At 50.7% G+C, this 15,656-nt stretch overlaps 8 protein-coding genes across 8 annotated transcripts; 3 read left to right on the top strand and 5 right to left on the bottom strand.

Moving 5' to 3' along the window:
- Positions 1 to 86: 86 nt before the first annotated feature.
- Positions 87 to 1,279, bottom strand: AYL99_07873 (hypothetical protein; the record flags this gene model as incomplete). The annotated part of the gene is made up of 4 exons (XM_018839382.1): positions 87 to 643; positions 699 to 881; positions 949 to 1,195; positions 1,241 to 1,279. 4 exons carry the CDS (start codon positions 1,277 to 1,279, stop codon positions 87 to 89), a joined length of 1,026 nt encoding a protein of 341 aa, XP_018690503.1.
- A 2,040-nt stretch (positions 1,280 to 3,319) lies between these two features.
- AYL99_07872 (hypothetical protein) lies at positions 3,320 to 4,602 on the bottom strand (the record flags this gene model as incomplete). The annotated part of the gene is made up of 3 exons (XM_018839381.1): positions 3,320 to 4,075; positions 4,122 to 4,249; positions 4,317 to 4,602. 3 exons carry the CDS (start codon positions 4,600 to 4,602, stop codon positions 3,320 to 3,322), a joined length of 1,170 nt encoding a protein of 389 aa, XP_018690502.1.
- Positions 4,603 to 5,033: 431 nt separating this feature from the next.
- Positions 5,034 to 5,883, bottom strand: AYL99_07871 (hypothetical protein; the record flags this gene model as incomplete). The annotated part of the gene is made up of 2 exons (XM_018839380.1): positions 5,034 to 5,368; positions 5,460 to 5,883. The coding sequence occupies 2 exons, from the start codon at positions 5,881 to 5,883 to the stop codon at positions 5,034 to 5,036; spliced, it is 759 nt and encodes a 252-aa protein (XP_018690501.1).
- Positions 5,884 to 6,614: 731 nt separating this feature from the next.
- Positions 6,615 to 7,280, top strand: AYL99_07870 (hypothetical protein; the record flags this gene model as incomplete). Its single annotated transcript, XM_018839379.1, has 1 exon — positions 6,615 to 7,280. One exon carries the CDS (start codon positions 6,615 to 6,617, stop codon positions 7,278 to 7,280), a length of 666 nt encoding a protein of 221 aa, XP_018690500.1.
- Positions 7,281 to 7,436: 156 nt separating this feature from the next.
- AYL99_07869 (hypothetical protein) lies at positions 7,437 to 9,341 on the bottom strand (the record flags this gene model as incomplete). The annotated part of the gene is made up of 2 exons (XM_018839378.1): positions 7,437 to 8,880; positions 8,929 to 9,341. 2 exons carry the CDS (start codon positions 9,339 to 9,341, stop codon positions 7,437 to 7,439), a joined length of 1,857 nt encoding a protein of 618 aa, XP_018690499.1.
- A 699-nt stretch (positions 9,342 to 10,040) lies between these two features.
- AYL99_07868 (hypothetical protein) lies at positions 10,041 to 11,696 on the top strand (the record flags this gene model as incomplete). Its single annotated transcript, XM_018839377.1, has 2 exons — positions 10,041 to 10,996; positions 11,054 to 11,696. 2 exons carry the CDS (start codon positions 10,041 to 10,043, stop codon positions 11,694 to 11,696), a joined length of 1,599 nt encoding a protein of 532 aa, XP_018690498.1.
- Positions 11,697 to 13,057: 1,361 nt separating this feature from the next.
- On the top strand, positions 13,058 to 14,144 carry AYL99_07867 (hypothetical protein; the record flags this gene model as incomplete). The annotated part of the gene is made up of 2 exons (XM_018839376.1): positions 13,058 to 13,070; positions 13,126 to 14,144. 2 exons carry the CDS (start codon positions 13,058 to 13,060, stop codon positions 14,142 to 14,144), a joined length of 1,032 nt encoding a protein of 343 aa, XP_018690497.1.
- Positions 14,145 to 14,608: 464 nt separating this feature from the next.
- AYL99_07866 (hypothetical protein) lies at positions 14,609 to 15,351 on the bottom strand (the record flags this gene model as incomplete). The annotated part of the gene is made up of 2 exons (XM_018839375.1): positions 14,609 to 14,826; positions 14,892 to 15,351. 2 exons carry the CDS (start codon positions 15,349 to 15,351, stop codon positions 14,609 to 14,611), a joined length of 678 nt encoding a protein of 225 aa, XP_018690496.1.
- Between the last annotated feature and the right edge of the window lie 305 nt (positions 15,352 to 15,656).

Below are 15,656 nucleotides of genomic sequence, written 5' to 3'. Positions count from 1 at the left end.
ACCTTCGAGCCTGAACACATTTGAGACAAACCAAGAATAGATAAAAGTTCAATATATCTGCGGCAAGCCAAGTCCCCACAGGTGTATCAAAAAACTACCGCCATCCTTGACTTTGATTTGCCACTTTTCATCAAATCCATCATTTCGTTAATCTGTTCAAGCTTGTACAGCTCGACTTTCGGTTTGATGTTATGCTTTGAAATGAATTCCATCGCTCGTGGCATCTGTTGCGGAGGGCCAGTACTCTCGCTTTTGATCTGGTAGAGCTTCCTCATCAGTTCTAAAGCTGAGAATTGGAGCGGTTTCGATGGAAGACCGATGACCATCAGGATACCACCAAGGCGTAGGACTTTGGTAGCGCTATCATAAGCGGCCTGGGCCGCACTGAAGACCACGGCCGCGTCCGCGCCTCCGCCCGTAGCCTCCCTTATTTTCTTCTCAAACTCGGGGTCTCTACTGTTGATCGTGACGTCTGCTCCGTTCTCCTTTGCAGCCGTAAGTACTTCATCGTTGATATCGAGACCCACGACGTTCAGTCCCATAGCTTTGGCGAAGCGAATGCCCATCTGTCCAAGACCTCCACAGCCCACAATGACCATCCATTGGCCAGGCCTGAGACCACAAGAGTCGACGCCATGGAAGGCTACCGGTTATCCGTCAGCATACACATATGTTTGGGCAAGAGTAGAGGCGAGAACCTGTAATGCCAGCACAGAAATATGGTGCTGAAGTCTCCATGGGAAGATTTTCTGGAAGGATGATGGCATTGCGATAGTCCACAGCAGCGTATTCAGCGAAAAATCCGTCAGTCTGGAAGCCTTGGAGTTTGGCAGTGCCCAATTTGCAGTTGAGATTGTGCACCATGCACCCTTCGCATTCGACTTGGGTAACATTAACAAACCGTTTGAGTAGTCCAGAGGTGATGTAGACAGGATCTGTCAAACTTACAGCAGACCCCTTTGATATAGAGAAATCCAATGCCGTCGCCCTTCTTGAAGCCTTTGACGTTGGCCCCCAGCTTCTCCACATATCCCACGCCCTCGTGGCCCATTACCACAGGCTCTGTAGCGGGAATGGAACCATCAAACAACATTAGATCCGAGTGGCATAGGCTGGCCGAGGCAATTTTGACAAGTATCTCATTTTCACTGATGCTTGGAATTGGGATCTCGTCTATCGTACACTTATTCGACTCCTGTGAAGTGTCAGTATTGGTCTGGGAAGTCGAAGGCTGACAAACAGGATGATAACGGGCCGCCTTCATCGTCGTGACAGCCATCTTTTTGAGACGAGCGTCAATTTTCTTCGGAAGGGAGTTATCGATGGTGTGATTGACTAGACAGATGAAGAAGAATGATGGATAAGTTTCCAATAGATATCAGCAGTTGTCCTGATAGAGATTTGGCCTTCCGGTTTTGGATTTGCCTCCTTGTGCATCAACATCAGCTGGTTGTGACTATTGTCTGCTTGTTTAGTATTCACAATCGGCCATAAGAGAGCTGATATGGCTTCCACCAGGTACCAGTAAGATCCCGGACTGGTTTCGACCTCAGACGGCGTGGTGTAACTAGTTCACTCAAATCGGCAAATGAAGAGCCACCCCGTCTTAGAAGGGTCGGCAATTGATCTCCGGTGTTGCGGGGAAACCTCCACCGACGAGGCTTGGAGCGTGAGGGGCAAATTGCATGGCGGACACAGCAGATGCGTAAAGTAACGTCCACCTCGGTTCATCCACGACTTTCGTTTCTGGTGAACTGGACGAGGTAGGTGCTGTCTACTTCCTTTCTTGATGCACGGCAAAGTAGATGCAAATTTGTTTCCCCTGAAGCGTTCATGATAGTCTCTCAGAAGGTTCCAGACTGCTCCACCAACTCTAGCCTCATGGGACACGATCTCGAAAGCTCAACGACCTTGGCTAACAGAATATGGCTGCTTCCGGCAAGAGAAAACAAAGTATCTTAGCTCTGTGGCGGCTTAGGTTCGTCAACCGAGAAAAACTCATGTCAGCTCTTCATGTCCGCGAATGATCAAAATCAAATGGTCCATGTAATTTCTTCCAGACCTCTGATACGGCCTTCATTCACCGCTCCATCTAAGTTGCCAAAGCAATTCTTTCCCTAGCGCCTGCACGTGGCTAGGGAGGTCTGGGTCGTGTCCAAGCTGGAGTAAATTAGAGCGGAGTCTAGGGTTAAGAAGTACAACCTGCGCCTGGTTTCGTCTAGTACCATCAGCAGGGGTGAAGACACCGTTGCAGCTTGCTATTGGTCTGACGAGGCCTCTTTCAAGATCTCGCTGCCACACTGGTGATAGGTGAGAGCCCAGGGGATGCAGGCGGAGATCGGGGTTTGATATTTTATCTCCCGAACATTACGCAGGAGGACGAAGTCGATGCGGCCTTCGTCAAAAGCCTACCCATAGATTACGTTTCAAGTTCTATTTTCAGCAGCTGGGCAGCTGCTCACCCCCTAAGGAGTTGAGTTCTCCACCACATGGTTAGGGACACATGATACAACTTTGCGTTTACCTTCTCTGTGGCCATAGGTTATGTCAATATGGGTGCAACTCTGCCTTCGACTGCGATAGTGTGCGCTTGCATTGCCATAGTCCCTTCCTGCTTACTACCGCCCCCCTAGAAATACCAACCAAGCTGCTTCTAATGCTGCAGTGGCTTATACTCATCTCCCAATCAACCGTTACGGACTGGGTAGTGAGTTATTTCGGTGACAACGGGCACGGGGGATGAGACTCCTCTCAGCACGAGACTAATATACCTACCAGCACAATAAACACGTATGCCTTGTCCTGCCTCTGGCCCAGGTCCAGCCTTTCCGCCAGATCGGTCGGAGAGCTCATTTGGTCTTCATCGTGACATTTTTGACATTGCAATCTGTCATATCCCACTTCCTGAAACTAAGGGTCTCAGTAGATGTTATTGTTAGGGACGAAGGGGCTATAGCCTTAACTCACTTGTCAGAGGAAGAAAGAGCCTCCCTGGACAATAAAATGGCACAGAGCCTTCCAATCTACTGCAACATGATAAAGATGACTCGATCGAATTGAAAGCATTCAGAGACTATGATATCGGGAATAAGTACTGTGCTAAATAGCCGCAAACAATTTTCTGGTCCTTACAGGCTATGGCGATTGAAAGTATAGCTGGGTCTGCCTCGATGGACTGGGATTGTGGTAGCGAGAATTGCTGTGCTTTTGGGTACATAAGGCTCAATACCGAAGGGAAACAATTCAATTCTTCAACATTGATCCACGATAAGAGTCACCTCTGCAGAACTTACGGACGTTTTGCATATTGGATCACGGTCTATGGAATCATTTTCGCTCTTCTCATCCTCTCGAATGTGCCTCCCCAGGTCTCCATGATAGAACTCTTCTCGTTGAATCCTGCATTCTGGATCTTTGTCATATCGTATTGTCGATCGAAGTCAGCCAGGGTGAGATGGAGGATTTCAAATCCGGGCATAGTTATTCCCGATTGAGCAATATCCGTTCGAAGATTGTGTTTCTCTTCCAAAGCCTTCCACTTGGGAAGGTTGTCGTTGATATATGCCCGGACCTCCTTTGATCCATCATTGGGAGGTGCGGATGCTAGGCCAAAGTACTCGCAAAGCTGTGGCCACTTTTCCTCCCATGTCTCGTACTGGGGGCTTGACGCGACGTTGAAGGCCTCTCCATTGCCGCTCACCTCCGGATGTAAAGCTAGAAAAATCGTCTGCTTAGCTATCATGTCGCTACCAGCCTCGTTGTGCTTTGCTCTCCAGCTTTTCATAGTTCCCGGGAACGGGACCACACTGCTGGGGCCATTTATCTCCCTCCAGAGGGAGAAGTAGATGCCCAGAGAAGCCGCCAATGAGTAGGCTGAATGATTTGGGGCGAATCCAATAATAATATCAGGCCGTGTTTCGCACCACGTCCACGATTTACCTTTGGAGTAATCATCCAACCAATCGAGCTGAGCGTGATAGAAGAGCTGGTCACTGTAAGGTGGCTTAAGTCGAGGCAATGACTCCTTCAGCGGAACAGGGTGATAGTGGTCTTCCTGGAGAAGAAATCCGTACATCTGAGTAGGTGTTAGTTCTCGTCCGGGTCATAAATTAATTTCTTACTTTTGCGCCTGTCTGGAACGCGACAAACTCTAGAGCTGGAGAAAGTCGGTCGACAGCAGTTATTGACCGAGCAAGCATATCAACTGCATCCTTCTTCTCCTGCTCAAAGTTTGGATTTGCTTTGTAGGCTACGCAGCAGTGAGACATGGCGCTTGGAGTCTTTTATTTAGAAGCTGAAAAATTTGATGAACTTACCGTAATAGAAGACATGTGTGACCGTTTCAACACCTGGAATCTTGCTTTTCATTGATTCCTCAACAGTTTTCTGGTCACCTTTCAGTAGGTTGAGGCCAGAAATGATCTGGAGCTTATTTGTTTTTGGCCATAGCGAGGTTTCAATATCGAGAGGTCTGTTCGTCAAAGCGGTGACTCTGCTCCAAGTTTCTGCTTTTGGATAGTCGTGCAAGAGCTGGTTTACAACGGCCCAGCCAGAGACGCCAGATGCCCCGAACACAAGAGCGTGCTTGTTGACTGAAGCCATTTGAGGTTCTATGTATGCTTACTTGCTGGGTTATCACTTTTCCAGCAGTGAACCACACCCTCTACTGTGAGTCTGAGATATTGGCAGAGTGCCATTGTTAACGTTATTCTTCGAGCTGGAAAATGATGACCGAAAACAAATGACGCGGACGCCGGCCCGCACTGAGGGGCACGTACGAATGGCACCGGCATTCAAACTCCTGGTCGTGCTTGTAGTCAACCTGCCAATTCAACGAGAAACCCATGAAGAAACCGGGCTGTGATCCCCCGAGAGAGATGACTTAGTTTATTACACCTTTGCATCAAACGAAAGCACCCTTATATTCTTATGCAAAGACACAACTAGGTGAAGTAGTTGAGGCCCAAGCGTGAAAGCTCAAGACCATTGCTAGGAATCTAGCAGATTCTAGTGTGTGCAGTTTTGAAGTGTCTCTACCCACGCATGTCCCCAAACACTTTCGAAAGTTTGAACCCCCGAACACTCACTGCTTTGGAATTGCCAATGACCCGATGAGTATTGGGGCTAGCATCCGCTTCTCTGAGTTCGGGTCCGTCCAATGCGTCCAATGTTTCAAATTCATGGACCGCCATGAATCTGGGGACTGCTGACAGGTCAATATCGTCCGAAGAAACCAACTGGTAGCGTTGCGATCGACGATATCCCGGGACTTTGGAGAGCATGTACAAGTGTTCATCCCGGTAGAACGTGTTGTAGTCGTCATCATCTGCTGGCTCCATTTGGACGTTGAGAATGAAAGGCGCAGGGGCTGGGAACCCGCCGAACATTTGAAGGCACAAATGTTAGCAAGGCCACGAGGTCCAGGAGGATCATAAGGAAAGTTCATAAGTATAACTTACTGTGCCCAAGGCCTTTCGGGTCAAAGTCCTGGATGAGCTTGTAAACTCGTGAATCCCATCGCGCGGAAGACTTCGCAGATTTCCCTGCAAGGGATGATGCTGACTGATCAATGTTCTGTAAGTGTTGTTTCTTTGCTAACGTGGGATCCTCAACCTGACACATGGCAAGGAACGTCTTCTCAGTCGGCGGCTCAATGTCGGTGTGTGTGACTGTGACATCGTGGAGAGTCGTCTGGCTCACTAAGTTCGGCGTCTTTGTAGCAAGCGGATAGTCATTGAACGCCTCATACAATCCTGCTCTTGTCACCGCCTTTGCATTGATTAAGTCGGGCATGTTTTCTGAACAATACCACTTCTCCCAGCTCTGACGGTCCACTTCGGTCGGTTCGGAGAGAATGCGAAACAGATACGGGGCCGCTGCCATCCTGAGATTGGTACTGGTGTATCGTTTGCGGTGCCAAACAGAGAGTACGTTTCTTGTGATGTGCCAGAAAAAGTGGCCTTCGGATCACTGAGAAAGCTAGAATACTCAGTGGGTATCTAGTCTCTTTTAGATGAACATCTGGGTACGTGAATTCCAACGCCATTTATCCATGGACTTCAAAGGCCGCAACTCAGAGAGACAAGGAGTCGGGGGTTTGGATTCCGAGGTGGCACCAGAGACTCTTGCCAATTGTCAAGCGCGGCCGGCCGGGTAACCGCCGCGTTGGACAATTGACGAAATCATTCTAGAAAACCTGGCAACTAGAATGTCGTGAATAAGTGCTGGAAAGGCCATCAGAGCACTGGCGGAGGTGACGGCAAGATGGTGAAGAGCACAGACAGAGCCTGGTTGAAACTGGACTATGAACTACACGAAGATTGTTGTCTTGACTCCAAAAACCCAGTGGCATTGTATGGAGGGTTGTCTGCTATGCGTATTTGTCGGCGTCGCAGCCCATGCCTAGTAGGCTGATTTTTGGTGTACATAACTGATAAGTGGAAAGGGATGCACGGGATGTCACGAGGTGATGCACAGAAGACGAATCTCTGGCGTACGTGGGTTGCCCGCTTTCCGGCGGCCACAACGTCACAGTAATTGTCGCATGCCTCGACTTCCAGCTCTGCGGCACGAACATCACCCACGATCCAATCTCCATCACTCCTATCGTCGAGATGCGTCGCACAATTCTGCTGTGCTCTCTGTTCTCATCAATCTCCCTCGCTGCCGCTCTCTCGCCCTTGGACATCTTCCGCGGCAACCCCTCATCCCCGTCAGATTCTCTGGTTGTCCACCTCGACCACGACCAAAAGGCGATGAACCCAGGGCCAGTGCAGCGCGGGGACTGCCCTGGACAACCCGATGGGAATGTCGACGACAATACCCTTTCGATCTCCGATATCCTCCCACAAACCCGCAAGATCAATATCTTTGCGTCCCTGACACGCGACATCTCCACCGTCACCGCCCGGCTAGAATCCACCAGGCCAGAAGATAATACCACCCTTCTGGCTCCATTGAACAGTGCGATGCAAGAGCTTCCTCGCAAGCCATGGGAAGACAGACCGGGCGATGATTCAGGTGTTGATGCCGAGAGAGACGAGGACAAAGCGGCCCGAAATTTGCAACGATTTGTCGAGGAGCATGTTATTCCTGTGAGTCCTTGGAAGCGAGGAAAGTCGAATAAAATCAAGACATTAGGTGGACAAGAACTGTGGTGGGAAGAGAATGATGACGGGAACCGAGTTATCAATCCCGGCAATTTGATCGTTGAGGGTGTTGTAGGAAGAGTTGGCAATGGGGAGATTTGGGCTGTCAAGGGGGTCGTCAACTACGTATGACTGAACATGGTATACTGATGAGTACATGAAATAAGGTGGCTTTACGAGACTATGCAGGATTACAAGGATAGGTGATTGTACAATTAGAAGTCCCACGGATGCTAGAGTATCAGGGCAATACCATTCTAGGATACAGAGATGGCCTATACAGACGAATTACTTGTGCTTCTTCTCCTGAATATCTGGTAATGCATTCGAAGACGGGCGACTTTCTTCAATTTCGGATCGGTCCCCGAGATAGTCGTCGACCAAACCGCTCTCCAAGATCAGTTTCCAGAAACACCAGAGGTAACAGATTCCAAAACAACCAGCGCCAATGCATGCGTTAACCAACACCCACAAATCAGGCTTATCTTCAGGCGGAGTGGCGAATGCTGCCAGCAGATGCCAGAATGCCATAACAATGTAAGTCTGGAAATGTAGAATTTTAGTCAGCGTCGACAAATCATCGGCAGCCTGTGGTCGGCCGGTAATGTTTTCGTGCTGCGGATCGTAGTAGGCGTTCACACTGGTTGGTGGAAGCCCCAGCAGGTAGCACCAGAGGAGGGATATCACGACGTATGGGATTGTGAGCCCATCTCGCTTTAGCAGCGGGAACATGGTCCAAATGCCGACGGCGTTGGCCCACCCAATCCACGCTCGATATTCCTTGCTGAGGCCTTGTTTGCTCCCGAGTAACAGGGTCATCGGGAGCAATGGGAGCAGCACCGACTTTTCATGGACCTGAAATGAGAAGAGGAAAAAGCCCCATGCCGATGTGGCTAGCGCGTAAGGGAGGAGTGTCTTTTGAGGGACAGCCCCAATTATTAGCATTGGTCCGAGTATAGATCCAAGAGTGGCCATGGCTGAAATACGAGACAGGTCAACGATCGCCTGCAGCTTTCGGAGTTTGTAAAAAGTGTTGGTGAAGCACCAGAAGTTGGCTACCTTGTCTTCGAACAGGCCACGTGCAAATGGAAAAATGCGGTGGATGGCCTGGCTGAGTTGAAGGACGACCATTTTTAGGGGAACACTAGGGTCCAGAGATACATTCCGCTCCGCAAGGAATGGTGGAGGGGGCATCTCAGAGAACAGAATCTTCTGATAGACGTCGTAAAGTGATCCCAGAAGTAGTGGCGCGAGTAGAACGGCAAATGCCAACGCTGTAACGAGAGAGATCGAAATGAGTCTCCCAAGGCGGATTTCTGGAGTCAGGCAGGAGCCTAGCAGATAAGCAAACATGATAGGCGAGTAGTAAAGTGCCATTTGCTTGAAGCCAAGCGCAGCAACGAAGAAAATGCAACACCATAAGAGTCGGCCAGCAAATATGCTAGATAGAGCTGCGACAACCAAGCCGAGCATGACTGAATTGTATTGGAAGTGGCCGTGATCGATGAGCATGTTCGCTGGCTGCATGAGAATCGCCACAAGCGCAATTGAAGCTGACGTTGTCCCGGTAGCATGGGTCCTGCTGAAGTGGCGAAGAAAGATGATTAACGCCGGAACATAGATGAGGTATTCCGAGAGAACCACAGTAGCGCGCATGAAGACCTTCAGATCGGAATCCTCTAGGCCACGAGACTTGTCCAGCTCAAACCAGGCTGCATTGAACAACGAACCCCTGTCTTTTGTCAGCTCGCGGACCTCTGTTCGCGTTGTAGACACTTACACTTTGCCGCATAGCCAGCTGTGGTAAGCTGTCAAAGGGGGATAGTCCAAACCCCAATACTGAAGGTCATAAAAATACCATTGGGATACTGGTAAATGGATTGTCATTTCCATCCAATGCCTCTGCGCCTCGAAGTCTCCGTGCATTGGAGGCGTCCGATAGCCGGAGTAATCCCAAAGCCCAACGCTCCATCTGAACAAACCAACAATCATCAAGATCAGCGGCAGCAGAATCCATTGAGACGTTGTTCCCCGAGCTGGCCACAGGAATGCCACAAGAGGAAACTCAGGAGTAATAGCGCATTCGTCGTCGGGGTCGATTTTGACAATGTCGGTGACGGTGTTGCTTCGAATCAAAGCAGGAGGCTGTTTTCGCTTTTTCCGGGGTCTGTGGGAGTGCGATGGGTTCGACATCTTGATCTGAGAAGCAAAGGAGCAGCTCGACCGTCGGCGCAAGAGGAATGAGCTGCGAGAATTGGTTCGGGTCAGGCTCTGGAAGTTGGAGATTTCCAAAGTGGCCAGTTGCAGACAGATTTCATTGGTCCCAAAAGCGGATTAAATGCCCAGACCCAGCCATCCAATCGATAAGATAAGGTTTTTCGGCCTGGAGAAAAATTTCGGCTTTAAAGAAAAAGTGATTGCCCATTTTGTTTTCTTTTCCTATCTCTTACTCCTGCTGGCTTCTCTGCTGCCACCTACTATCCAGCATTCACAATCGTGGGCATAATTTCGAGGGCATCATTACTCTGTACTTGAGGTCTATCGAGGGCTCTGTGGGTCTGTTACTACTGAGGGTATTCAGAAGACTCTTCGCAGGTTCCTGCTTGTCTCAACCTGCATTCGAGTGCTGTTCCAGGTCCGTCTGTGGTGTTTGCGCGTCCAGCAGAAATTCATATTTCTGCCAGTCCTTTGCAAAAGCAAGTGACTAAGTGTGGCCGGGGGCTTTTAATTCCATTGTGTGGATTGAGGGTTTTGCCGCATCTTCTGAAAGTTAATTTCAGTGCTTCTGTGGGTGAGGAAAATTTCAACTCCAGGGTTGCAAGTTCGTAAATATCATCCTCATCTCCTGTTTGCTTCAAACTAACCATGCGTTTCTTCCAGTTCGTGTTCAATATGTCCAAAGTGAAGTCCAAGTCCGCCCCTGCCGTTGGGCCTAAGGCCGGCGTCCTGTCGAAGGTTAAGGGTGCAGCTGTGGCGAAGCCTTCGCAAACCGTGAAGGCCAAGAGCAAAGTGATCGCGAAGGAGGTCGCTGCCAAAGAGCAGAAGAAAGACAAGAAGAACAAAAATGTCCCCGTCAAAGAACCAACTCCCGAACCAGAGTCGAGCTCTGAGGAGGAGAGTGAGGACTCGGCGAGCTCCGAGGAAGAATCCGAGAGCGAAGATGGAGCCAAGCCAAACCGCGCCAATGGGGTGAAAATTCAGGAGGAAGATGATTCTGAGGGAGATTCGAGTGACGAATCTGACTCTGACGCGTCGTCTGAAGACGAAGCGCCTAAAGTCAACGGTTCTGCTGCTAAAGCCAAGCCCGCTGCCGATACTTCCGAAAGCGAGGAGGAAGATGACGAGGAGAGCAGCGAAGAGGAGTCTGACGAAGAAGAGAAGCTCGCCGCTAAAGGGACTAAGAAGGGCGGTGCTGCTGTTAAGAAAGAAGAGGACGAATCTGAGGAGAGCTCGGACGAGTCAGAAAGTGAAGAAGAGGCCGCAGCCCCCAAGGCGACAAAGACAACCAAGACAAAGGATGTGAAACCTGCCGGCGCCAAAGCTGCTGCCGAGAGCAGTGATGAAGACGCCGACGATTCGGACGAAAGCAGCGACGAGTCTGAGGAATCCGAGGAGAGCGCAGATGAAGAGGTGGAGGCCAAACCTGCCAAACGTAAGGCCGAAGATGTCGAGGCTCCTGCTGCAAAGAAGACAAAGGTCGAGGAAGACGGTTCAAGGGGCTCCAATCTCTTTGTCGGTAACCTCTCCTGGAACGTTGACGAAGAATGGTTGAAGTCGGAGTTCGAAGAGTTTGGTGAGCTCAGCGGTGTTCGTCTCATCACTCAACGTGAGGATGGCAGATCTAAGGGGTGAGTCATCAGTTTTTTTCTTTTCCAACAATTTCTTCACTGACCGGGGGAATATAGGTATGGATATGTGGAATTCGTCAATGCCGCCGACGCAGCCAAGGCTCATGCTGCGAAGCAAGGCTATGAGCTCGACGGCCGTGTCATGAATGTTGACTTTGCCAACAAGAAACCGGACGCTGGCGAGAAACAGGAGAAACGACGCCAGTCGTACGGAGACCAGCTCAGCGAGCCTTCCGACACACTGTTCTTGGGCAATTTATCTTTCGAGATCACCGAAGATGATGTCTACAACATCTTTGCGCCATATGGTACCCCCACCGGTGTCCGTATCCCCACCGACAGGGAAACTGGCAATGTTAAAGGATATGGCTACGTGACCTTCGCGACCTTGGACGAGGCCAAGAGTGCGCTCGAGGGTGCGCAGGGTTCTTACGTCAAGAACCGGCCATTGCGCGTCGACTATGCCCAACCTCGTCAACAGAACGTCGATGCTCCAGCCCGCGGTGGCGGATTCGGTGGATTCGGTGGTCGTGGTGGCCGTGGAGGTCCTCGTGGTGGCCGTGGCGGCAGCAGAGATTTTGGCGGCCGCGGAGGAAGAGGAGGCCGTGGTGGTCCTCGTGGAGGTGCTCGTGGTGGAAGAGGCGGCACTACCAATCGAGGAGGCTTTGGTGACTTCTCTGGCAAGAAGACTACCTTTTAAGTTGATGACATCCTGGGCTGTGGTGTCTCGTCCACTTGGATCGCACATGGACCATTGAATACGGCGTTGCACGTTGGTGTTCCTCTGCTGGCTCAACCTATGATCGTACCCGGAGAATCTTCTCTGGTACTCGTGTGTCGTAGAAATACTGTGCAGGGGAGGACGTGAGGTGTGATGCCTGTAAAAGTTGAAAATTGTCTTTCTTTCGTTGATCTCCTTTATGGGACTAATAGAGGGTGTCATCTTTCTTTACAAAAGTTGTAAGATTCCATGAAAATCATAACATGAAACAAACTCTCGACCTCCTGGTTCAGCCTTTGACTTTGTTAGTTACTGTATCTGTGCAACGAGTTCTGGTAGGGTGTGCTGAAATTCAATGCTAGAGGCTCACTAGGCCTGCCTCTCCCCGATGTCGGCACCGGAAGACACGACGATACGGGAGATACGATCCTGGGAAAGGGTGACTCCAGATGGTGATCATTGATTGGGTTCATCTGACACCCCCAAGCACACCAGACACCACCAGACACTGCCAACAATCCCTTGCGCGCGTGATTCCATCTCTTGATCAGCACTTGTGGCTCTGCCCTTGCACCTGATACGTGTCCGCCGAATCAGGATGAGCGCTCCATCTGGGTGCCGTCTTTTCAGGAAACCTGCTGAGTGGCCTGCCTGGATTCAAGTGATTGAGTGACTGCATTGTGCATTGCCGTTCCAGAATGCCACCATTCCAGGACTTGCATACCTCACTGACAAGAAAGCTGGCTGGAGTGACCTGGCCCTTGGCAGGACAGACTCTACCCTTTCTCTGCGATACTCAACATTCCGCAGTCTCTCCTTTTGTTCCTCTTCTCCATTTCTCTCCCTCTCATAATCACAGTTTCAATACAACCGCCGTCGAATTCAGGCTGCCCGAAGCCAGTCCCCGCTCCCCCAACAGCCCGCTGTGGCTGATCGTCGCGATCGCGTAATCGCACCACTGAGGCGTATCCCCCACCATCATCTCGGCGGTGAGACTAGAGGAAACTACTCCTTCTCCTACGACATATCTCCTGGCTTCACGAAGACTTTTCAGTACCTCGCTCTATACGGTCTTGTTCCAAAATACTCGACGACTTTAAACACCGATATAGAAATTCGAACGATCGGATTCAGCACGCAGCCGAGGAAACAGACCTTTAGCCAGACTCGGCCACGACTCCGATTTCGTTAGCCCACAGCAGATAAGTCTGCCTCTCTGAACCATGCGACCGTCTCAAGCAGAACCATTCGCCTCCCTTAGAGGCGAACGAGGAGAATATCGGGCTCCCTGGGCTACAGAATCTCATTCGGGATCCCAAGTGCATGCGAGTATACGAGGCATGCGCTCCGAAGGTAGGATCTGCTCTCACCAGGCTACATATATACAAAGGCGCTAACTTCACTAAAGACTCGTGGGTTGAAATCTCATCACGAGCCTCATCGGCCTCCTTATCATCCACCAACAACGATATCATCACTACCGGACTACAGCTCCGGTCTCAAGACGAGCGGCTTTCGCGTCAATTCCAAACCTCCCCGCACATCGCTCATGCTCAGCCGCGGTCTACAAGTACCGCTGGAAGTAGTCAGGATGAATATGAAGAGAGCGAGAGTGAGAGTGATCAGGCTCTCAGCAGCTCCAATGAGGACATCTATCGAGGCCATACAACTGAGGATGACGACACTTCTACAGCACTTGGTGTTGGCAGTCTAGACAAGGTGTTCACGCCTCAGCCGAATGCATTTTCGCACCCTCCTTCGTCCCACACTTGCACTGTGCCAGATTCATATTTTCCTCCGGCCGCGGCAGCGGCGTCTGAGCCACTTGCTGATCGCACGCTCACTCAACGCAGCTATCAGCGTCAAATGCAATCAAGGAATCGTCCTGCTTCGTCGTCATCATATCAGCCGGACCATGATGCGGCGTTGCGAGCATCCTTGACAACTCTGCTCTCTTGTGCCGCTGCAGTTCGGCCCAAAGGCGTTGAGGTCAGAACACCCCAGCAACGAACATCGACGCAACCGACAACTCTGCGGCTTGTCCCGGAATCAGAGCTCGAGAGTCCACCTCGACCGAGACGCACTTCTTCCCCCAACAAACAGACCAAGCGCAAATCACGCGAGTCGAGCAAAGATCGACACGCCGCAAAGAAGGTCCGAGCTGCGAGCGCCAAAGCGACCGCGCCCGCGACTGGCGAAGAATTAATCAGTCCAACTCTTGCTTCATGGATGATTTCAGCGGGTGTAGTGCTCGTGTTCTCAGCCATCAGTTTCAGTGCGGGATACGCTTGGGGGCGTGAAGTTGGAAGGATTGAGGGCGAGATGGGTCTCCCGGGTGGGAGCTGTGGACAAGAGTCCATAAGGTCGAGCGGAAACGGTCTGAGAAGATTGAGATGGAGTTCGGCCGCGCGCAGTATACGTGCCTAAGGACGTCTGTTTTGCAGTTGGCGTTTGGACATGCATCATGAGGAGCAAGAAATGACAATGACAGACACGATGGGAATGGACAATCTGCTGTTGGGGAAAGGGATGAACCAAATGAAGCGATACCCCGGCGGAAAACCAATCTTCGACACCAGCTGTTTGCATGACCTGGACGAACACGGAGTCGCAGGAACTACACGAGGCATGGGGAATAATCAAGGCGTTGTTGAGGTTACTGGCATCAGAGAGGCGCTGGCAACGGTGCAGTTAGGGTATCGATCACATATATAGACATCGAATACCAAGTATGTCCCATGAGCTGTAGTTAGTTTCCTTGACGAGTGGAATAGGATCCCCTCCTAATGTAGCATTCAATCATCTCTGAAAATCTAGGAGTTACCTGTCAATCCAGGTCGCTTGATAATGTATGGTACAAAGTAATAGCATTCTCTTAACCGAAGCCAGGCCTACATCGATTTCAGGAAGTTGCTCTCCCGAATGCTCCTCCGCCTTGCGGACCTTGCGCTCTTGGTTATTTCTTGTCTGCGCTGTAAACTCGTTACCGCGTCGTCCCCGGGACCCGTCAGGTCTTTGCTTTGTTCGTGGAGGGGGATCTCTCTGGGTAGGTCTTTCAGGAGACGTTCCTGCTTCTTTTCGTACCGGATGCGTTGTTTTTTGGTCATTGCTGGGGCAGTGTCAGAAGGGCGCATGGTTTTACGGAAAAGCTATGTCTGGGAGCAATTGAAATACCTGATAAATCAACCTTCTCAGCGTCGGTCCCCAGTCTTTTCTCATCCAACAGCTTCCAGAGCCACTCGGGATACTCATCATCTTCCATCGCTAGAATCTTCGGCTTTGCTTTTGTGTAGCCTAGACCACGGAGCTCCTTGCCTCCCGGTATCGAGCTCTTTGGCTTTATAGGGCCTTTTGAGTCTTTGGTCGAGGTTGGCCCGGAGGTTTTCGCAGTCGAGGTCGAAGGGGTGTGTTGTTCGGACAGAGGCTGGGAGATTCCTGGTGTGTTTGACGATTGAGTGGTATTGGGCGCCTCTATTGAGATGGCTTCAGGGGCCGGGTCTGGAGCGGCCTTGGGAGTCGCAGGGACCGTCGATGCGTAGCGCAATCCGGAAGCAGAAGAGATGGAGAGACTGGTGCTAGGAGTGAGGGAGCGAATCCTGGAGAGGCACGCCCGTCGGCAGCTCGAGCAGATCATGTCGCGTGAGAGGCTCAGTGAAGGTCGACGGTGAAGGGGATTTCATGAATATCTTAGCGGGTGGGTGATGTTGCGCGTCTGGAGGGTTGGGTTGAAGTTGTTCTGCTCCTCTGCCCTGCCTCCAAAAAATTGGTATTAGGTCTCCGCCCGCGAAATTGTTTTCGGACAAGGCTTGGCTGAGAAGGTATTAGAGGCGAAATCGAACGATGGGGAAACAGCTAAAATACTGCTCTTTTCTTTAACCATCTTACATATCGGACTCTTTCAATGGTCTCTCCAAAGCATATATCTAGTCTGCATCTACA

The sequence above is a fragment of the Fonsecaea erecta genome, assembly GCF_001651985.1.
Source record: "Fonsecaea erecta strain CBS 125763 chromosome Unknown Scaff7, whole genome shotgun sequence".
In the NCBI taxonomy this organism is placed as follows: domain Eukaryota; kingdom Fungi; phylum Ascomycota; class Eurotiomycetes; order Chaetothyriales; family Herpotrichiellaceae; genus Fonsecaea; species Fonsecaea erecta.
The sequence above is the reverse complement of the archived record's forward strand: the minus strand, read 5'-3'. Positions and strand labels throughout refer to the sequence as shown.